We start from the raw sequence: 23,542 nt of genomic DNA on the forward strand, positions 1-23,542 counted from the left end.
TCAGGAACGAATTTTGATCCACTATAAGGGTAGAGCTTCTCGTCCTGATCCACGTGGTAACGTCAGATCGTTGGTTTCATAAATAGACACTTGAAATCCTAGAGAGAGAGAAAGAGAGGCTTTTGGTTTCTTAACCATTAAGCATAGCCAAGGATTTTTATAAACAAGTTGACCTGGCCAGACTCGTCGACGAGACGACGTCCTCATCAACGAGCCACAAAAGGGAGTTCGTCGACATTAAGGTGGCCTCGTCGACAAGCCTAAGATTTCAGGATTTCCCAAAATCCCTTGGTATATCCTCGTCGACGTGCTACTGAATCTCGTCGCCGAGCTGCACAAGATACTTCATCGATGAGAAAAGAGGCCTCGTCGATGAGCCCTGCTAATTTTTACCTTTTTAGATTTTCCTTCTCTTTTCTTATTTATTTAGTACACCTATCTTAGGTCGGGTTCTTACAAGCATCCTTGGTATTCAATACCAACCTCGCGTCTTGTAACTCATGGCTGCCCTGAGGATCTCTTTTCCACATCATGCTTCCCCCCATGAATAGGGTTGTGCGGCCCAAAGGCTGGATTTAAGCGCAGTTGGCCTACCCGATTTTATCAAAATGGAAATCCATCCATGAGTCTGTAGTACAATTGGCCGGCCTATAGCCTTGATCCGGATTCAGGGGCACAACAACTCTACTAAACAACTCAGTCGACTGCCCACACCTAACTCTCCATGAGACCGTGTGATTGCAATAGCATCTCTAGGAATGGTACTGTACTCAATATCACAACCCATCATTAGGGTTTCCATATCTATCCATCAAGGTTATCATCGCCACATACCCACAATCATTATGCGGTATTGACATTTCATCATTTGCATTTCAATGATCCCATTACAGTTTTCGCACTTTGCGATGTTCACATTTCCCCAATATTCACAATCAGTATTCTCATTTCAATCATCACATTTCATTTTCCATATTGCATTATTCACGTTGCAATATTCTCATTTTCTCATTCTCAACTCAACATTTATTTTTCCATATTCACATTCCAGTATACTCATTTCAATATTTACATTTCAATATTTATATTCCAATTCCCACATTTCAATGTTCTCATATCAATGCTCATTTCATTCACAAACTAGCACATATATATATATATATATATATATATATATATATTTATTTATATATATATTTATTTATTTATCATTTCACACATTCCAGTATTTTTCAGAAAACTCTTCAATATGCATATACACATATATCATTTTCATTGTTTCTCAATAAACAATTCACATTTCGCATGCTTTAACATTTCTTAATATACTCATATCTGTATTTCATACATTCCCATTTTCATTATTTTCTCAGAAATTCTCATCACCATATTTAATTTCCAATATACTTCACAAGCCACACAATTTTCATATATTATTTGTATCATAAAAATTTCAAGTAAAATATCATAATTCATTTTCACATAATTTCCAACCAATAATTCTCAACAAAAAATGCTATAATTTATTCCCCTTATGTGATTTCTTGAACTACGCTTACAGGGATCCCGAAATTATACCCGTGACGCTCATCCGAGCCCTGAATTCCAAAAACCCTACTTACTCATTTCAACCTCAGAATGCCCAATATTTTAGCATTTCCAAATCAACAATAATTAAATAACAATTAATCCCTAAATAACCCCTTATCCTAATTTTGGGGTTATGCCTACGACGACCCCACGAGAAATCCGCTCCTCTAGACTTGTAGAGAATTATCCCTAAATTCTCGTAATGGTGTTCGATTGTCGATTTGACTTATGATTTAAGAAAAATTGAGGTAAGAATGAGAATTTACCTTACCCCTCCATATGCCTACGTTACTCTTATGACAAATCCGCTTCGATAGAAATGTCAGTGGCGGAAAATGGAGTCCAGCAGTATTTTCTAATTTTCGATCGACGGAATATTAGCCGAGAAATTGAGGAGAGTGGGAGAGAGAACGAAGAGAGAGATGGAGCTCAGTGGCATTCTGCTTCTTTTAAAAAAAATTCAGTTCCTTTTTGAAGCAGAGACTTCAAGAAGGTTAGTATATATATTTATATATTAATATTATATTAATATATTATTATATTATATTATAAAATTAATAATAATAATTTAATTAATAAATAAATTATTTAGTTATTTTAATTATTTATTTACTTATTTATTTATTTTTGAAATCACTCCACTAATCTTATATAATCATTTTTGGGGTTATTACAACCGCCATTGCTGTTTTTGCTACCGCTACAAGCAAACTCTCTTTCTCCCTCTCAGGTTTGTTTCTCTCACCTCTTTTCTCTTTCTAACTCCTTCTCTTATTTTGTTTTTATTTTGGTTCTCTCTTTTCTTTTTCTTTTCTCTTAGATCTAACCCTCTTTCTCTACCATTTTTCTTTGTGCGAGGCACCTCGAGCTCCTACTCTCTAGTGAGATCTACCACAACCCAACCCAACTCAAGTATGAAACTCTCTTTCTCTCTCATATTTTACTTTCTAGGCTGCCAAACAACCCCTAACTCTACTTCCCTTCATTTTTCTTAACCTTTTTCGGCTACTAAATAGCCTGAACCGTATTTTCCCCTCACTTTTCTCTCCCTTTCTTGTCTACCAAACAACCCAAAACCCCCACTTTTTGTGTTTTTTCTTTATTTTATTTTATATTCAAACAAAAAAGTTCTAGGACTAAGGGTCAGATTTGGGTCACAGGTTAACCCTGTAGATGGGTTAGGGTATTGGATTTTGAGTCAACTAGATTTTGAAAAAAATGGATTAGGTCTCGAGTTGACCCATTTAAAAAAAAATTTAGATCTTGGGTTTCAAGTCAATCCCATTTTGAAAAATGGGTTAGAGTCTTGAATTCCAAGTCAACCCAATTTTGAAAAAAAAAAAGAAAAGGTTTAGGTATTGAATTTCGAGTCAACTTGGTTTTGAAAAATGGGTTTGGGTCTCGAGTTGACCCAATTTGATCGGAGTTTTGGGAACTGAGTTAACCAAGATTGAAAAATTAGTCTAGGTTTCACATTTGGATCCTTGTGTGGATCCGAATGCACACTACTGCTGCAATCAGTCCATGCAATTGTACCTCTAACCCATCCTTAAAATATTAATAAATTCATTAGGGGCTCCTAAAAATTCATGCCATTCAAAATTTAATCAATTAAATCTAAGCATTTTTTGCACTTAGCCTCTAAACACTGAAACCAAACTTCAACAAAAAACAGTGTTGCAGGATAAAATCAGCGGGACTGCTCTTTCGACTTTCATTGACCTGAAAAAGGGAAAAGGTAGAAAGGCTTGGAGGACCCAATGTGTACTCCGGGGGATCACTCTGATGCCTAAGTAAGGGAATGCTTCCGAGAGGCTAAAGGCAATAGTAAGAATGGGTGTCGAATGACTTACCTTGGCCTCTTCCCCGCGTCCCTTCTTATAGCGGCTAAAGTTGACCCTTGGGTTGAATTGTCTTTACGGTGTGGGGGCATGAATCGCTCTTGGGTCATAAAGTGCCTACGTGTATCACTCCGATCGCTTAAGGCACTAACATGGATCTCTCCCCCTCTTTATTGGGTAGGAGTTGATTGCTCTTGCCAGAAGGTCTGACTTGGGGAGTGATGACTAGGCATTGACCTCCTCATATTAGCTGATATACTTTAGGCACATCAGTTGTCGCCCCTTAGTTTCAAATTTCTAGAAGAAATTATGAAAGTAGCTGTGTCTTCTTCTCGTATGCACTAGTTGTTCTCCCTTTTCTTTTTGAATACTTGCTACTTAGCTGGCGGACCCTAACCCGGTTCGGCTGGACGAAGTGGATGGCGGGTCTTCGAACGGCTTGCCTTGCCAAGGGGGGCGTGGTGTGACTTTTTAGAGCCTCTCCAAGGAACGATGGTTGATCTGAGCTATTGATGAGGTTCAGATGGCTTACCGAGCCAGCCCCGACAGGGTTTGGCTGATCCGAGCCGTAGTGGGGTTGCCTATGCTGAGCTAATTTTTGCTAAGCTCTTCCTCAAAGTATTTTGGTCAGGCCATTGCTTTGAGGCCTCTTCGCTAAGCTAGCTTCGCCGAGCTGCTCTTCGAAGCCCTTTTTCCGAGCTGTTGCTTTGAGGCTTTTTGCCAAGCAAGTTTTGCCGAGCTGATCTTCGAAGCACTTTTTTACCAAGTTATTGCTTCGAGGCTTTTTTGGCAAGCTTTTTGGTCGAGTTGCTTTCCGAAGCATTTTACCAAGCCGTTGCTTCGAGGCCTCTTTATTGAGTTGCTCTTCGAAGCTTTTTTGCCGAGCTATTTCTTCGAGGCTTTTTGTCGAGCAGGTTTTGCCAAGCTGCTCTCCAAAACACTCTTTGCCGAGCTGTTGATTCGAGGCTTTTTTGTCAAGCAGGTTTTTGTTGAGCTTCTCTCCGAAGCAATCTTTGCTGAGTTGTTGCTTCTGAGGCTTTTTTTTTTTTAGCAGGTTTTGCCAAGCTGCTCTCCAGTGCATTTTGTCGAGTCGTTGCTTCGAGGACTCTTTGTCGAGCTGGATTTGCCAAGCTGTTGCTCTGAGAGTTTTTTTTCGAGTAGGTTTTTTCCAAGCGGCTCTCCAGAGCAATCTTTGACGAGCTGTTGCTTTAAAGGCTTTTTTGCCGAGCAGGTTTTGCCAAGCTGCTCTCCAGTGCATTTTGTCGAGTCGTTGCTTCGAGGACTCTTTGTCGAGCTGGATTTGCCGAGCTGCTCTCCGGAGCTTTTTTGATGAGCTGTTGCTTCGAGGCTTTTTTGCCGAGCTGCTCTCTGGAGCAATCTTTGTTGAACTGTTGCTCCGAGGGTTTTTTGCCGAGCTGCTCTTTGGAGCACTCTTTGCCGAGCTATTGCTCCGAGGCTTTTTTGCCAAGCAGGTTTTTACCGAGCTACTCTCTGGAGTAATCTTTATCGAGCTATTCTTCGAAGAACTTTTTGCTGAGCTATTGCTTTAAGACTTTTTTGCCGAGCAGGTTTTGTCGAGCTGCTATTCGAAGCACTTTTTGTCGAGCTGTTGCTTCGAGGCATTTTAGCCGCCTAATGAGCTATGCTCATTTATTGAGCGCTCGCGTGGCCTCACGAGCCATGCTTGTTAGCTGGGCCTTATCTGCCTAATGAGTTGTACTCATTTGTTGGGTGGTTGCGTGGCCTCATGAGCAGCGTTCATTAGTTGGGCCTTATCTACCTAATAAGTTGTGCTCATTTATTGGGCGATTGTGTGGCCTCATGAGCTTTGCTCGTCAGTTGGGCCTTATCTGCCTAATGAGCTATGCTTATTTGATCGGCGGTTGCATAGCCTCACGAGTCGTGCTCGTCAATTGGGCCTTATCTGCCTAATGAGCTGTGCTTATTTGATGGGCGGTTGTCGAGGCTCACGAGCCGTGCTCGTTAATTGGGACTTATCTGCCTAATGAGCTGTGCTCATTTATGGGGTTGTCAGTCTGACCACTTTCGAAGTGACTTTGTAGTCCTTTCGTGACATCTGCTGTCTTGCAAGAGTGTAATAAGTGCACGTCAAATCGGCCGTACCTCGAGAAGTCACGAATTCTTGGAATTAGCACCGCGTCAGCGTATGTACGGGGATTTTTCATATCTTTTCCCTAGAGAAGCACACCCTGGTTCTTTATTCCTGCCTCCTTGAGATGCCAACTTCTTCGGGGATCCGTGCAGACTTTTCTCTATAAAGGTGTGGGCTTCTTCATTTGCTTCTCATCTTACCTAAAGGGTTCCTTCTTTCCACTAGGTACGCTCTCCTTCTGCCCTTTCCTTGGTTGTTTTTTCTCCACTTTTGTGTGGCATTGTATGTTTGTCTTGTTCTTTATGTTCTTCGCTGCTCTTATTAGAAGTTTGCCTTTTTGATTTGTTTTTGCATAGTGTCTGTCGTGTTTTTATGCCAAGTCTATCCGTTTGATCCTGTTTGGTACAGTGTCTTCCTTGTTTTTGTGGAAAGCTCGCTTGTTTGATCCGTTAGCATAGATTGTTTGTTTCGTTTGCTTCGCATTTCGATTTTGTGATGGAGTCTTCATCGCACCTAGCGAGGGCTCCGGTCACAGTAAGGAGCGCTCGGTGTAATCTGTCCTCCTTCGATATACAAAATGTTAGGTACTTTTTTGTTATTCCCGTGAACATTAATATTAGGTTGCCCATTAGATTGGGGTCGGCCTTTGATCCTTGCCCCAGTGAGCTTTATTTGTATACGGACTACTTGGACTTAGGTCCTAGTGTAATAACCCGAAGAATGATGGTATTTAAATAATAATTAAAAAAGTGGAAAAAAGGAAACAGAAAAAGGGGGCACAGCAGGCTTCATCGACGAACGCTCCGCCTTCGTCGACAATGTTGCATTATGAGCTCATTGATGAAGGAGAATTTCATTGACGAGAAGATACAGAGAGGATTTATGGGGTGACTCTAAATTTCTTCGAGGAAGGAGAGAGTTCATCGAAGAATTGCCTATTGACCTCGTCGACGAGGTGACGTGGCTCGTTGACGAAGCCCCTAGTATAAATAGTGTGAAACTCGATTTTAAACACAGAAAAATCAGGAAATTCACTCACTCTCTCTCTCTCTCTCTCTCTCTCTCTCTCTCTCTCTCTCTCTCTCTCTCTCTCTCTCTCTCTCTCTCTCTCTCTCTCTCCTACCTTCGGTTTCTCCTCCTTCTTTCTAAGTTTTTGGGTCGGATTTACATCGGTTCGACGATCAGAAGCCACCACGACACTCTTGGGGAAGTTCTCTGCATATCTGCCAGAGTGGATCGTCGTTGGGGCTAGTTCGAAATTCATCCTTGATTCGAGGTAAGACTAAATATTTAGAATTTGGTCTTTTCATAGTTATAGGAAATGATATTCATGTGAAAATACTGAAATTTAGTTCTAGAAGTTATTGAATTCAGGGTGTTGAACGAGGAACCCTACGGGTGCAAGGCGAGTGAAATTAGGGGGTTTCTTTTTAGTACTAAGTAAGGGAATAAACTAAAGCAATTATTCTTCCATACAAACTAGTATTATTTATCAGCAAATTAATTTTCAGGAAAGCATGTTTTATATTTGAATATTATTGAAAAAATACATATTTGGGAAAATACTGCTATTATATAGGAAATGTAATTTTAGAATGAAAAGTATGATTTTACACAACATTGTGTGACATGAATATTATTTTTACATGATACGTATTATATTATGATAATTTTACGAATAAGCATGTTTTTAGGAATTATGAAATAATGCAGCATATGATGATTTTGAAGTACATGATAAAAGACATATTTACTCAGAATGATATGTATGAGATTTTCAGTGCAAGGTCGTGAATGTTATATGTTTCCGGCGCAAGGCCGTGTTTTAAGAAATATTCAGCGCGAGGCCGTATTTACGAAATGTTTGGCGCAAGACCGTATTTATGAAAGTATAGAAATGCTATCAATCCATTTATGTTAAATGCTATATTATCATGTACTATATGTTATCAGAACCTGGATGTTTTAGTTTAGTTCAGAAGCACGGTATCGTAGTTATATAGATAAGATATTTATGTTCAAATTTGTGCTAACACCTCACAAGGGGGTGAGAGATGGATAGTCGATGTGGCTTTCAGTGTAGAGTTGTAGACGTCCACCTGGCAGTTTGGACTAAGGTGTGGCGGGCCCATCATACTTATAGAAATTTTTGACTCGATAGTGGTCGGCTAGCCATTGTCGGGTCCTGCCTTCGGACTGCACAACCCGTCATTGGGGGGGGGGGTAATACATGACACCGGCTAGCAATTCATCCTAGGTATGTTTTCAGTATTATCAGCTATACCAGACATTTTATGAACTATATGATTTATTAGAAAATATGAAAGTATATGATTATTCAGTATGTTATGATGAATGTTTTAAGTATATAAAATGTACTGTATATGTATAGTTGCATTGCATGTTCATGTTGCCACACAATTGTATTTAGTTTATTTTCCCTTACTAAAAAGTGTCTCACCCCCGAACATTAATAATTTTCAGGAAACCCAAAAGAACCGGCGGGGTGAGGTCGCCGTTGAGTTAGTAGTACTACCCCACTTGGAGGGTAAGTTTTGATCTAAGGACAGTGGATGTGTGTTGTGGGTTCCTAGATATGCATATATGTTTTGTATTTTGGGAGATGTATATAAACACCATATGTATGGATTATAGTTAACTCTGGTATTATTTCTTTTGTGGTTATGATGATGATGTTTTTCATTTACCGTTGCTTAGGTTCCGCTGTGAATGACAGGTGTCCCCGTTACCCACGAGTTTGGGTTGACTTATTTATTAAATTCGTATCATTATTATATAATAAATTAAGCAGGACGTTACACCTAAACTTCCTTTCCCCCCTTTCATTTCTGATGTATTACGATTGTACCGCATAGCCCCCTCACAGCTTGTTCCGAACTCCTACCTTTCTTTGGTGTGCTTTGTCGTTCTCCTGCTCAGACAAGGCCATCAGCCCACGGTGCCTCTCTTTTGGAGTTGCTTTCAGATGAGGACGCACTCTGTGGAGAAGAAACTATACTACCTCAACTCTTTGCCCAGCTATAAACTCTTTACTCCGGGTAGTTTTTCCATACACAATTGGAAGTCCTGGTACTTCTTTGTATTCAGGGAGTTGAATTATACTGGCTCTCGCGTTTGGTCAGCTCCTCTTGATGGTGACATTATTTTCACTTTATTTATTTATTACGTATGCAGGGGTTGTGTGTAGGTACCTATTGCTTACTTGTTTCTTCTTTTCTTTTGGATCGCCAACGCTCTCTCCCGGTGAGCAGGCCATCCTAAAAGAGCTACGAGCCCTTGGTCAGTAGGGGGATAGTCCCTCATGAGGAGCTGCTCAAGGAGCAAGTCCTTGTGCAATGGGGGATCAACCCCGTTTCTCCAAGTCTTATCTTGCCTTTGATCTCGTAATGTATATATATATCCAGATGTTTCTGCTATTCTTGGCATTCTTACCTCCTCTTCTACCTTTACAGATATGGAGTTTAACAAGTATGAATCTCTCATGGGAGAAGCTAAAAAACAAAGGGTGAGTAGGAGTAAGAAGAAGAGAAAGGAGCTTGAAGGAGAGTCATCTCAGAGGGAAGTGGCCGCTGTAGGCAAGAGTGAGGATCATGCTGCGGAGAATATTGCAGTAGCTCATCCCCCTATCCCGATGGTTTTTAATGAGGCTATTTTTCACAAGCCTACTTGTTCCGCTCCTGCGCTGCGTAGGGCAGTTCATGTGGAGGATTTTGTGCAGGCTCAATGTTCTCATCCCGACGTCCTTTCAACGAAGATCAGACACACCACGTACCATGTATCTTTGAAATTCATGCTTTTTGATTGTGTTTGTCCGTCTTCCCCTTTTTCTCCTTAGAGTTTTTAACCTGTTCTTCTCTTTGTTTGTTCTCAGCTGGCGACCATGGTCCTAGCATAGGAAGAAAAAGTTTTCGAGATGTACCAGTAGACCTTGGATGCCAGGGAAAATTATGTTGTTGCCCAGAATGAGCTCCTCGATGCCGAGCTCCACGAGTAGGCCCTCTGGGCAGAGATTGAAAGGATCCGAAGGGAAGAGGTTCCGGCTGTTGTGGCGACTGCCGCTGCTGATGTTGCCTAAGCTGCGGTAAGGGAGTATAAGGATTTAACACGATTCGTAATGGACACCGTTAAGACTTATCGAGTAGGCTTTAGGAGGTGTCGAGAACAGGTCAGGACTATGCACCCTGTGTGACAACCCGAATAAAAATGAAATTTAAATAATAAAGAGGAAGAGGAATGGAAACAGTAACAGAAGGAGGAAGTTGACTTCGTCGACAATATTGCACTTTGGAAGGAATAACCGAGGGGAATCATCATAGCTTTGTCGACGAATATAGGGGATTTGTCGATGAGGGTTTAAGAGAATTTGTCGACCAAGACTAAATTTCGTCGACGAAGAAATACCGAGAAAGGTTTTGGCCGACTGAATTTTGTCGAAGAAATTATTAAAGGATTTGTCGACGAATGACGTGGCTCGTTAACGAATCTAGTTCTATAAATATAGAAAAATCCAGATTTTACTTCACAGTTAAGCCATCTTTCATTTGCTCTCTCTCCCCTTTGGTCCTCTCTCTCTCTCTTATTGATTTTGGGTCAGATTTATGCCGGATCGACAATCTGAAGTCACCACAACGCTCTTGGGGAAGTTCTCTCCAAATCTGCCGGAGCGGATCGTTGGTGAAAGCAAGTTGGAAATCATTCCTAAGTTGAGGTAAGACTTTTTTAGCCAAATTTGATCTTACGGTAATTATAGGAAATGATGTACACGTAGAAATACTGAAGTTTAGTATTGTGAGTTTTCATTTTCAGGGTCTTGATCCGAAAATCCTACGGGTGTTAGGCTAGGATGTTTTGGGGGCTTTCTTAGTAGTCAGGTAAGGGAATAAACTAAAGTAGTTACTTTTCACACAAATTATTATTATTAATGAGTAACTTGATTTCCTGAAAGTAGTTACGATATTTGAATACTATGGAATAAATGTACGTTTGAGAAAAATACTGCTAATGTGATGAAACGTATATATATGTATGAGATGCTAGAAATTATGATTTTTAGAATATAATGTATGGTTTTATACAGCAAATGTGTGGCATGAATATTATTTTCCATGGAAGAATATCATGATAGGGCGATGATATGAATGAAATATGTTTTGTGAAATTATGAAAGAGTACAGTATATTATGATGATTTTGAAATGCATGGTAATGGATTTAATTTCAGAACGATATGTATGATATGTTTGGCGCGAGGCCGTAATTATGATATGTTCTGCACGAGGCCGTAATTATGATATGTTCGGCACGAGGCCATAATTATGATATGTTTGGCACGAGGCCGTAATTATGATATGTTCGGCACGAGGCCGTAATTATGAAATGTTTGGAACAAGGCTGTAATTATGAAAGATGCTATATAACCATGTACTATATGTTATCACAACCCGGATGTTAGTTTAGTTTAGTTCAGGAGCTCGGTACCGTAGCTATATAGATCAAATATCTATGTTCAGATTAGTGCTAACCACTCCACGAGGGGGTGGGAGATGGATAGTCGATGTGACTTTCAGTAGAGTGTGGACGTCCACCTGATAGTCTGGACCAGGGTGTGGCGGGCCTATCGTACTTACAGACATATTGACTCGGCAGTGGTTGGCTAGCCATTGTCGGGTCCCGCCTTCGGGCTACACAACCCATCATGGGGGGTAATACATGACATTAGCTAGCTATTCATCCTAGGTATGTTTTCAGTATTATAAGTTATAACAAATGCTTTATGTACGTTATGATTTATTAACAAATATGAAAGTATATGAGAATTTAGTATGTTATGATAAATGTTTACCGATATATGAAATGTACTGTATATGTATACTTGTATTAAATGTTCATATTGCCATACAACTATATTTAGTTTATTTTCCCTTACTGAGAAGTGTCTCATCCCTGAACTAAATATATTTTTCAGGAGACCCTGAGTGACCGGCGGGTCGTAACCGCCGTGGAATCAATGGTATTACCCCACTAAGAGGGTAAGATTTTGTACTAGGGTCAGAATTATTTTGTGTTTGATCCTAGAGTTATTTTTATGTTTATGAGGATGTATATAAATACAGTTTTATGATGTTGTAGTAAACTCTGGTATTATGCTTTATGGATGGATGATTGAGATTTTATACTTACTACTGCTTAGGTTTCCGCTGTGATTGATAGGTGTCCTCGTTACCTACGGGTTCGGGTTGACCATTTTATTTATTATGTTACATTTCATATTAAGAAATTGAGGTCTTTACACCCTGACCTTCCTCTAGATGGTGTGTGTTCACACGGGTATGACCGTGAGAGTCCCGAATCCGTGGAAGAGATGGACGAGGAGGACGAGGGGGAGGAAGAGGAAGCCGGAGAGGGGAGCAAAGCTAGCTAATCTGCTAAATACATTTTATCTGTAGTTTTATTCAACATGATACAATGCATTTTTGAGTTTATTGATGGTACAACTGTTGTATTTGAAACTTACTACTTCGTTGTACGATACTTGATAAAATGACAAACTCAAGAGTAATATTATTTTAGCATATCAAAGTTTCACGTATTTTTAATCTCCTTTCCCTCTACATCCTCCAATTTGTATGTCCCCTATTTTATTTCCGCTTTAACTTGATACAATCCCTCCTAATTTGGCTTTAGCTTGTGCGGCCTTGGTTCTAATAGGTTGGTTCGTGCCTTCCTGAGGACCAAGTCTTTGGGTTGGAAGTTTCACACTTTTATGCGAGTATTGTAGTACTTCACCACCTTTTACTGGTATGCTGCGATTTTCAGGCGCCCCTGGTCCTGCCTCTCTTCTAGCAGGTCTATCTTTGCCCTGAGCTCTTCATTGTTGTCTTGCTCATCAAAGTATTGCCTTCGCCAAAAGGGGATTCCCACTTCAGCGGGGTTGATAGCTTATACACCAAAAGCGAGCATAAATGGGGTTTCCCCTGTCACTGCTTGTTAGGTAGTGTGGTATGCCCAGATTATGGAGGGGAGCTCTTCCACCCACCTGCCTTGCACAGACTCGAACTGTGTCCTTAAACTGTACAGTATCGTTCGGTTCACGTTTTCCATTACTTTGGGGATGTGCCACTGATGCAAACAAGAGTTTAATGGACTGTGGACTGGTTAGAGTAGAATTTTTTGAAGCGCTTACTATCGAACTATCTCCTGTGGTTAGTGACTATGGTCCATGGGATTCCGAACCAAAAAACCACCGGTGTCTAGACGAATCGTGTGATGTTTCACTCGGTTATGTGGGCTAGGGCTTCGATCTCTACCCACTTAGTGAAGTAATCAATTGCCATCAGTAGGAATTTCCTTTGGTCGGTTGTTAGAGGTAGAGGTCCCAAGATGCCTAGTCCCCACTAGGCAAAGGGACAAGGACTGGTCAGAGGGGAGAGAAGATTAGATAGCATGTGAGGTACTCCCGCACACCGCTGGCACCTGTCACACCATTTGACGAACTCGACCGCGTCCTTCCTTATTATGGGCTAGTAAAATCCTTGCCGTAAAGCCTTGTGAGCTAGTGCCCTTATGGCTAGATGATTTCCACATACCCCTTCATGGATCTCCCTTAGTATGTACTCTCCTTCTTTATTACTCAAACACCGCAGGTATGACAGTGTTAAGGATCGTCTATATAGCTCCTGGTTTATGAGTGTGTATCTTGCCGCCTTCCTCCTCACCTTTAGAGACTCCTTCTTGTCCTCTGGTAAGGATCCGTCGTGGAGGTATTACACTAGAGGAGCCCTCTAGTCCCCCTCGTTGATTTTATGATCCAGCAAGTTAACCCTGCCCTCCTCATATGAGGGTTTTCCGACTCGCTCAAGGTAAATAGCATCCCTCCATTCCGAGCTGATGGTTGAGGCTAATTTCGCGAGTGCATCAGCCTTGGTGTTCTAGGATCTTGGCACACGTTCTATATTGAAATGAGTGAATGCTTTAGCATATTCTTGGGCATTGGCTAGATACTTTTTCATTTTCTAATCCCTAGTCTCAAATTCTCCTTTTACCTGCTCCACCACAAACTGAGAATCACTTGATATCTTAATTTGTGCCCCCTAGTGCTTCTTCTAGGTGTAGCCCTGCTAGCAAAGCTTCATACTCAGTGTCATTGTTTGTTACCGAGAACTCCAACTTTAATGCATATAGGGTCTCTGTACTGTCCGGTGTCATGAGGATAAACCCCGCTCCTCCTCCGGCTGCATTAGATGACCCGTCTACGTGTAGCTTCCATACCTTTGATTTTCCTGCTACCTTGTGAGGGCTTTCGGCTGTAAATTCAGCTAGCACCTTGGCCTTGATAGCAAGCCTTGGTAGGTATTGTATGTCAAAATCGCCCAATTCAATGGACCACTTCATCATCCTTCCGGAACTCTCTAGTCACTGAAGAATCTGCCTCAATGGTAGGTTTGTCAACACAATTACCTTGTGTGCCTGAAAGTAGATCCTCAACTTTTTTGTGGCACAAATGATGGAGAAGGCCGCCTTTTCAGCCGTACTGTAATTCTTCTCGGCCCCACTCAGCACCTTGCTAGTGTAGTATAAGAGTTTGCATTGCCTGTAACGATCCGAAGAATAATGGTATTTAAATAATAAAGAGGGAGAGAAATGAAAACAGTAACAGAAGAAGGCAGCCAACAAGCGTTCGTCGACAACATTGCATTTTTGGAGGTGATAATTCTAGGCCTTGTCGACAAACACAGGGGTTTCGTCTACGAGGGTTCTTCAGGATCTCGTTGAGGAGGTCCTGTCTCGTCGACGAGAAGATACCGAGAGAGGATTTTTGGGATGTCTGAAATTTATCAACGAGGGTGCAGGTTCATCGACGAACTTTCTACAGGACTTTTCGACGAAGTGACGTGGCTCATCAACGAATCCCGCAGTATAAATAGTGCTAAAATCATTTTCTTGCACAGAAATCTCACTGAAACCCTCTCCTTTCTCTCTCCTACGGCCTCTCCCTCTTCTCTTTTAGATTTCGGCCCCATCGTTCTCCGGATCGACGATCTGAGGCCACCACAATGCTCCTGGGAATGTTCTCTCCAAGTCTGCTGGAGCGGATCGTCGGTGGGACGAAGTTGGATTTCATCCCAAATTCAGGTTAAGGTCTTTTAAGAAAAATTTGAGTTACCAACAGTTGTAAGAAATGTAGTAGACAAAAAAAATATTGATATTCTGTTATGGTGAATGCTGTTTTCAGGGTGTTGAGTGGAGAACCCTGCGGGTGTAGGACCCATCTCAGTAGAGGGATTCTAGCAGAAATAAGGTAAGGGAAATATGCTATGTTAGGTAGTTCTAAAATAATTTCCAGTATGAAATATATACTTTTACAGGTTATTATTCATAGCAGGACTTTATACAGTTTATTAATTATGAATATTATGTATTAAATTACGGTATGGCTTGAGAATATAAATATAGTACAGAAGCATATTTTATAATATTTTCAGGGTACGTTTTAAAGAATATACAACCGGTGGATATGTTTTATAGTAATTACAGAATACCATGATTATACAGTTTCTAGTACCATGATTATATAGATTTCAGTACCATGACTTACAGATTACAATTCAATTCAGAAATACAGTTGACACAGTTATAGTTTATTTCAGTGTCATGGTTAATACAGTTATTTCAGAATCATGGTAAATCAGGTAGTTGTATATAGAAATATATTATATAGTATCAGACCCTATTGGACTCTACAGCAGAGCACGGTACCATAGCTACAGATATTCATTTTAGAGTGCAACCACCTATTCAGATAATACGTGGTAGTAGGTCAATCGTGCCCAGATGTGGCCAGGCTCCCCATCAGATATAGGTTGAGGAGTGGCCGATCTGACTGAGGGAGTATAGTGGTTTACCCTGGTCGGCTAGTTAGGGTAGATCCTACCAGCGGGTTGCACAAACCTATCATGAGAGGTTAAATCATGACACACAGTTATCCACAGGGAAGTTTTCAGTTATTATTATGTATATATAGATTTACAGAGACAGAAAATATACTTATGTACATTAGAAGTATTTTGGATAGTAACCTAAAATACATATATGTTAAGCAACATGGAAATGGGGGTGGTTTCTATTATTTGTTCTGTATTTACAGACCCAGTATACATGATTATATAGAAACAAATTTTCATAGTAATGTAACTCATTTGCCACACACTAGCAATAGTATATTTCGTCTTACTGAGCGTTGGGTCATCCCATTACTTTAACATTTTTTAGGTGATCCAGGTGGGCGAGCAGATCAGACTCGCAGATAGGGCGGCCTCAGTACTGCCCTGTCAGTAGAGAGTGAGTATATTCTTGGGAGTATTTTTGTATAGCCCTAACCAGTTGAGGATGTTTGGGGGACATTCATATATGTATATTTTGAGAAATATGTTAGCACTTTAGTATTGTATATAATTATATATGGTTATATTTATTTGATTTTTGCTTCTCGCTGCTTAGATTGATGGATGGGTTTAATCCAATTTGGTATCAGAGCATTGTAAATTTTACAGCGTATAAAAAAAATGATATAAATTTTTAGGTTGTTACACTGCCTTCCTTCTTCTTGAACTAGGACTGAGGTGACCGCATTTGTCGTTGAAGCTATATATAAGTAGAGGTCTTCTCCCTTCTTCGCCTTTGTTAGTAGAGGCGGAGAGCCAAGATATTGTTTGAGTTGTTTGAAGGCTCTATTATACTCCTCTCCCCATTCAAATCCTCCTTTCTTCCTTGATGCCTTGAGAATAGGAGACAAATCTGTTGAGGGAGGCTATCTTTCCTGTCAAGATTTGGATCTCCTTCTTCGTCCGAGGGGCCTCCATTTCTAGCAGCACCCTTATTTTGTCTGGGTTGGCTTCTATCCCTTTGTGTGTCACCATAAACCCAAGAAATTTTCTTGTAAAAACACCAAACACGCACTTCGAAGGGTTTAGTTTCATTTGGTACCTGCACAACAACTCAAACATCTCCCTCAGATCTTTGTAGTGCTCCTATGCTTTTAAACTTTTCACCAGCATGTCGTCTACGTATGCCTCCATCGTTTTTCCGAGCTGATCTTTAAATATCCTATTCACCAATCTCTGATATGTGGCCCCTGCATTTTTTAATTCTAAGGGCATTACTCGATAACAATATGACCCTCTCTCGGTGATAAAGGATGTTTTCTCTTCATCATTTCTATGCATTGTGATTTGATTGTATCCCGAGTAGGCATCCATAAAGCTAAGAAGTTCATGCCCGAAGGTCGAATCCACCAGTTGATCAATTCAGGTGAGAGGGAAGCTATCCTTCGGACATGCCTTATTTAGGTCTATAAAATCTATGCAGGTGCACCATTTTCCATTCGACTTCCTTACTAAGACCACGTTGCTTAACCACTCTAGATAGTTAACCTCCCTAACGAACTTGTCTTGTACTAGCTTCGTCACCTCTTCATCAATTACCTTGATTCGCTCCATTATGAAGCTTCTTTTCTTTTGATTTATAGGCTGGTGGTTGGGGTCAACTTACAACATGTGCTTGATGATTGCAGGGTCAATACCCGACATATCTTCGGCCGACCAAGCGAACACGTCTGCGACTTCGCCCAGCAATTCGCTTAGTTGTGCTCTCAAGGTGTTAGGTAGGTGGCTCCCGATCTGCATGCACCTCTCTTGGTTGCCTTTTAGGGGTATACGTGTGATGTCTTCATGCACCATGTAGATTTGAGGGTATTCCCCCCCTCATTTCTAGGTCTCCTACAGTTAAGGTCACCCATGCTTCCATCTTCCCTTTTAGGGCCATTACAAAGCAGTTCCGAGCCACTGCTTGATCTCCCTTGACCACCATAGTCCCGTGCGGAGTAGGGAATTTTATCCCGAGGTGGTACAATTAAGGTCATCTTGTTTGTTCCTTTTGCCTCTTGGTTCCCCTCTCTCCGTTGAGAGTACCTACTTAGCATATCTTTTGCGAGCACCTCCACTGTCTCCGCCATTAGCGGATCCTCCAAAGATCACCGTGATTTCCCTTATGATCTATTCTTCCTTCTCGTCTCCGTTGGGTCTCTTTTGTTCGCGAGGTTCCCTTTGACGATCTTCCTTCTTTATGAATCTTAATAGGTATCCCCTTTTGATAAAAGTTTCAATCTCATTCTTTAGCTGAATGCACTCCTCTGTATCATGCCCATGATCCCTATGAAATTGGCAAAACTTGGACATGTTGTGTTTATATGAAGGGGTTCGCATAGGTTCGGGCCATGAGACATAGTCCTTTTTCCTTATATGCATTAATACATCTGATTGCGGTGCGTTTAGAGGTGTATAAGTGGAGAACTTACTAGACAGCCCTCTCGTTTTAGAGTTGTCGAGTAGCGTACAGGTCTCTTGTATCTTCATTTGTCTAGAGGGTTCTCCCATCTCTCGACTATTACCTTTCCTTTTCAGCTCGATGCGATTTCCCTTGGTGTCCATCATTTCTTCGAGGTTGATGTACTTCTGTGCTCGGGCCATCAATTCTCCCATATCAGCCGACGTCTTGTTCCCCAGAGAGTAGATGAAGTTTTTGGGCTGAAGGGCCGTGGTCAGAGCTGCCAAAGCCACTCCCATGTCTAGGTTGCAGATCTCCAAGGTCGTAGTGTTGAAGCGATGCATGAACTTATTTAGCGTCTCCCTTTCTCCCTGGACCGTGCTCATTAGATGGGTTGATGTTTTGACGATTCTCCAACTACTGAGGAAGTGGCCAGTGAATAGCCGTTCCATCTCCAAGAAGGAACCAATCGATCTAGGTTGTAGGGTCTGGTACCAATCCCTGGCACTACCTTTAAGGGTTGCTGCAAAAGCTCGGCACATAATGGCGTTAGGAGCACCTTGCAACTACATCAACACCCTGAAGGTGTCCAAATGGTCGATTAGATCGGACAGAACCTCATACCTTTCAAAAGGTGGCATATTGAATTTGCTCAACAGTGGGACCTCCATCACTTCTTTGGTGAATGGCGGCTTTGAGGATCTTAGAGATGCTTCCTCGTAGAAAGGGTTGGTCTTGCCTTATTTCATCATTTTATCTATTTGGTCTATTTTCTTAATCCTTTCTTCCAATTCCATGGATCTTTGTTGGTTGACTCCTACGCTATTCGCGTCTTCTACCTTCTTGGTGAGGTAGGTTTTATCCTCACTCTCCTTTGGCTTATTTGCTTTCTTGGTTGCATAAGGACTCACTTGTTGTTAATGGGGGACATGCCCTTCCTGACTCTTTTGCTGTAAGAGCAGGTTGAACATATTCTCCATTTTCTTTTGAAAAGCAAGGAATTCTTCCCTAGTGACCCTCGATGGTTGTGTGGGTGTGGAGTGAATGGACTGGGGCGACTCTTTTCTGGTGGCAGGACTAGAGCTAGAACTGCGTGTGGTTGGCATTGCTTGAATGTCAGAGGTCAAGAGCAATATGATCACCTCTTAGAAGCAAGTTCCCACAGACGGCGCCAACTGTTGTGGGATAAAATTAGCGGGATTGCTCTTTCGACTTCCATTAACTTGAAAAAGGGAAAAGGAAGAAAGGTTTGGAGGACCCGGGTTGTACTCCGGAGGATCACTTCGAGGCCTAACTAAGGGAATGCTTCAGAGAGGCTAAAGGCAACAATAAGAATGGGTGTTGAATGACTTACCTTGGCCTCTTCCCCGCGTCCCTTCTTATAATGGCTAGAGTTGACCCTTGGGTTGAATTGTCTTTATGGTGCGAGGGCGTGAATTGCTCCTAAGTCATAAAGTGCCTACGTGTATCACTCCGATCGCTTAAGGTGCCGTTGTGGATCTCTCCCCCTCTTTATTGGGTGGGAGTTCATTGCTTTTGCCAGAAGGTCTGACTTAGGCAGTGATGACTAGGCATTGACCTCCTTATATTAGCTAATATGTTTTAGGCACATCATACTGCTGTTATTAAATGAAATGCTCAAATTGAAACTTAAACAACAAAATCTGAGAGAGAAAAAAGAGAGCCTACCTACAAATCTTCCACTCCTCCTTCTTTGGGTCACTCTTCTTTTCCTCAGCTTTCTTATTCTTCAGTTCTTCCTTAGAACTTCTTTAGCAACTTACTGTCTGAATGTCTTCTTCTCTCTTACTCTCCCTTTTCGAATTTTCAGCAATCAGCTCACAAAATTAACTCTCTTCTTCTTGCTGCCCTCCCATCTCTTCATTTTTTAGTTTCCTTCTCTCTAGTAGCTTTGCTTTATTTATAGGCTAAAAAGGGAAATGCAAATCCTATGATTTCAAGGGTTCCTTCCTTGATTTCCCTTTTCAATCGACAACTTTCATTTTTAGGTTGCTTGGCCAGCCATTTTATTGCAAAATTACTGCAGGCAACATGGGGCTATCGGGTAAGGCAGTTGCAGATTTTGATTTTGGGGGGTGGGGCTACCGAAGGAGGCTTAATTAGGTAAGGAAGGTTAGGCTCAAAATTAATCTGGGTCTGCCTTCATTTTTTACTGGGCTAAAACTAATACAAATGGGTTTTTGTGTGTGCAAGTGCAAGAGTTGAGGCCCAAAGATTGAAGCTGTTGGAGCTAAATTTTATTTAATTTTTTTAATTTTAATGTAAGGATTTGAAGTGCAAGAAAAACGTAATTAAATGCAATTTATTTTTTAGTCTGAAAGAGGGAAGTGTTACAAAAATTAGGAGAGACTGCCACAACGTAGGGAAAGACCTTGGGAGGCATAAATTTTTTTACCTACTTTAAAAAAGAAGAATGGAAAATTCACTCATCAAAATTTGGAAAATATTGAAAAACCCTTCAAAAGTATTCTATAATTAGACTCCAATACTAGTTTTGCTATATAAGACTTGAATAAAATTAGGTGTATATAAAATCAATCATATGATAAAATTTGGTAGCAAAATACATTTGTTGTTTTGAGATCTCTTAAGGTGAGACACACTATGTGTTTGAACAAATTTCCAAATAGTTATAAGGAGATTTAATTTTGTTTTAAAAGACAATTTGAATAAGTTTGATAGATATATAAAATCAATTCGACAACTAAACTTAACCTAGATGATTGCATTCTTTTGAAATTTCCTATGATGAAATGAATGTCATACACATGAACTAGATTGTAGATGACAATGAAGGGAGGAAACATATATAATTCAAATAAATTTGAAAAAACATTTAATATTAATCCAATGATGTATTGGGACTTAAAAGTGGAGTACTTGCATTCTTTAAAAAAAAAATTCAATATACGAGATGAATTTTATGTAAATGAATGGGATTCCAAATGATTATAAAGAGATTCAATGCTAAAATAGACGGTAGTTAAAATGATAGTATGGTAAATCAAATGTCGTCATGGTTGAATTGAGATAATTCGATATTATTAAAGTCATTTGTGGGACAAACATGTTAGAATGCTTATAAATTCTCATAGTATGCTCATACTCTTGAACTTATCTTTGATTGCATAAAGTGAGACTTACATTTTCCATAAACATAAGCTTAACTTAATTTTACACATAGGACAAATAACATGTTAGTGATAACTCCTTTGAACTCGATACTCATATAGCATACACATTTTCTATTTTATTCGATTGTAGTGAGGCTTTAAACTCTCCCATTTGCACACTATTGCAATAAATATATCATAATAGAACTAGTGATATCAATCCAAGTTTTCCTCTAACTTAAGTTATATTGTTTAGTTGTGAGACATAAATTCCTCTTTTGAGGCAATATTAGACACACAATTCGCCGAAACAGTTGATTCGGGCGTATCCAAGAGGTTTTGAATAATTCAACCTTATGAGTAAGTTGAGAGGGTAGATATTAAAACCTCACACAATAAAAAGTATAAAATAAAAATTTGCAATATTACTCAACTCATCATCACACCATAATCCCTACCCATGGCCTCAAAGATTATGAAGCCACCTTATATTTTTATAACCCTTGATAAATACATAAAATTGCACTAATTTATCTGTAAGAACCCGAACCGTGATATATGGATTTAATTAATTAAGAGAAGGGTAAAATGGTAATTGAGCGTCGACAAAGCTAGGGTTCGTCGATGAAGGCCTTATGTTGCTCGGTGACGAATTTCAGAGGCTCGTTGACAAGCAGAAGCGGAGAGGTTTCGGGAAACCGAGAATCTCAAGCTCGTCAATAAGGCCACCGTCTCGTTGACGAATTGTCTTCAGTACTTCATCGACGAAGACACTATCTCATTGACGAGGGCGGCCGAGTCAAAGGGCTATAAATATCCATTTTCATTACTTCTCAGTTAAGAAATCTCAAAATCTCTCCCTATCTCTCTAGGAACTCGAAATACCCTCTCTCTCTCTCTCTCTCTCTCTCTCTCTCTCTCTCTCTCTCTCTCTCTCTCTCTCTATCTCTCTATATATATATATTTCTAGATTTATTTGTTGTACATTGCGGGAATCATTGATCCGACGTTATCACGAGGATCAGGGAAGAATTCTCTACAAGATCTACGGATTAGATCTTCGTTCCAGGCGTTTTCGGGTTTTGGCTCGAAATCGAGGTAAGGTTCGGTTTTTAATTCTGATCCGATAGTTATGTAAGAAATAGGATTGTGAGTATCTTCTGTACTGTGCTTTATAGGTTTTGGGGACTTGGTTCACTGTTTAGGGACCGTAAAGTTCGAGATTTGTCATTTGGGGAAAGGTAAGAAGATTCAGTTTATGTTGGTTATTTTTGAAATCGGACTCGGTAGAACTGTGGTTCACGGTCCTGTGTGTGTTTTGGTTACTCATTTGGGAAAATCTAATGGGTAAAATTATGGGTTTTTCATGTTACAGTTTTGGGAAAAAAGGGGGCAATAGGCTGCATCCCTGGTTTTGTTGGAAAACCGTAAATATATTGTGATGTATATTGTGTGATAGGGATGGTCATGCCTTGACTTGTTTAAACTGTATATGTTTGAAAAATTATGATTTAGATTACCAAATGGGTGTGGAATTGTTTGTTTATATGAACATGCATGAGTTGTGTTTTGATGAAATGAAATAGGAACGAGGTTCCGAATTGTTCCAGGTTTTGAAATTCGGCTTTTGCCGAACAGTGCGCAATACTACTAGATCGGTCTATTTTTGCCGAAGGGTGTGAAAACACCAGATCTGCTCCAGTTCAACGTTGTGGGCTGATGTTATGCCAGGTTACCAGGGGCAACGACATTTGTCGAAGGGTGTGAAATATCACCAGACTGCCGGCGTTTGCCGAAGGGTGTGAGATATCACCAGATCGCTGATTTTTACCAAAGGGTGTGAAATACAACTAGACAGTCCGGCTTCGAGCCAAAGGGTGTGACAACACCAGATTATATTGCTTGTTTTGTGAAAATACTGGAACTGCTTTTACTGTTTGAACTGTGCATGTTATTCATGATAACACTCATATGCCACACATCGATATAACCTGATTCTTCCTTACTGAGAGGTGTCTCACCCCTACTGTACGTACAAATTTTTTAGGTCCTTCGAGTAACCGGAACTAGCGTCCTTGTGTTGGGAGCGTAGTGGTCGGTGTACTGCGAGAAGTACCTGGGTAAGTACTAGGATTGTATCGGGTTGTTTTTTGTGGTTTAGTTGACACCCGGGTTATGTGTTGTATTATGGATCCTAGTTCTTGTGTATAGACTCTGGTATGGTACAAAATATGTATAGAAAGACCTTTTACCACTATGTATATGGTTTGTATATGAATGTGTATAGGGTGCCTGGGAACCCCATGGGATCGGACCCTCATTCATTATGCTGTATCATTGATGTTTTTGTATGATACAGGGACATGTTAGATTACTAATTCACCCGTGGGTCCCATTATCGAGTTCGGGGCGTGACACTATCTAGGCAAGAGGTTTGACTTGTTTATATATTTACTTAAACCAATGGGGAGTGAGGATTGCAAAACAAGATTGAGGAAATGATGGAATCATGCATCAATTATT

General features: G+C 40.4%; 1 protein-coding gene across 1 annotated transcript; it reads right to left on the reverse strand.

Moving 5' to 3' along the window:
- Nucleotides 1-17,614: 17,614 nt before the first annotated feature.
- LOC131145726 (uncharacterized) lies at nt 17,615-18,427 on the reverse strand. The gene has a single exon (XM_058094919.1). It carries the CDS (start codon nt 18,425-18,427, stop codon nt 17,615-17,617), a length of 813 nt encoding a protein of 270 aa, XP_057950902.1.
- Between the last annotated feature and the right edge of the window lie 5,115 nt (nt 18,428-23,542).

This window comes from Malania oleifera, chromosome 13, assembly GCF_029873635.1.
Source record: "Malania oleifera isolate guangnan ecotype guangnan chromosome 13, ASM2987363v1, whole genome shotgun sequence".
Classification (NCBI taxonomy): Eukaryota; Viridiplantae; Streptophyta; class Magnoliopsida; order Santalales; family Ximeniaceae; genus Malania; species Malania oleifera.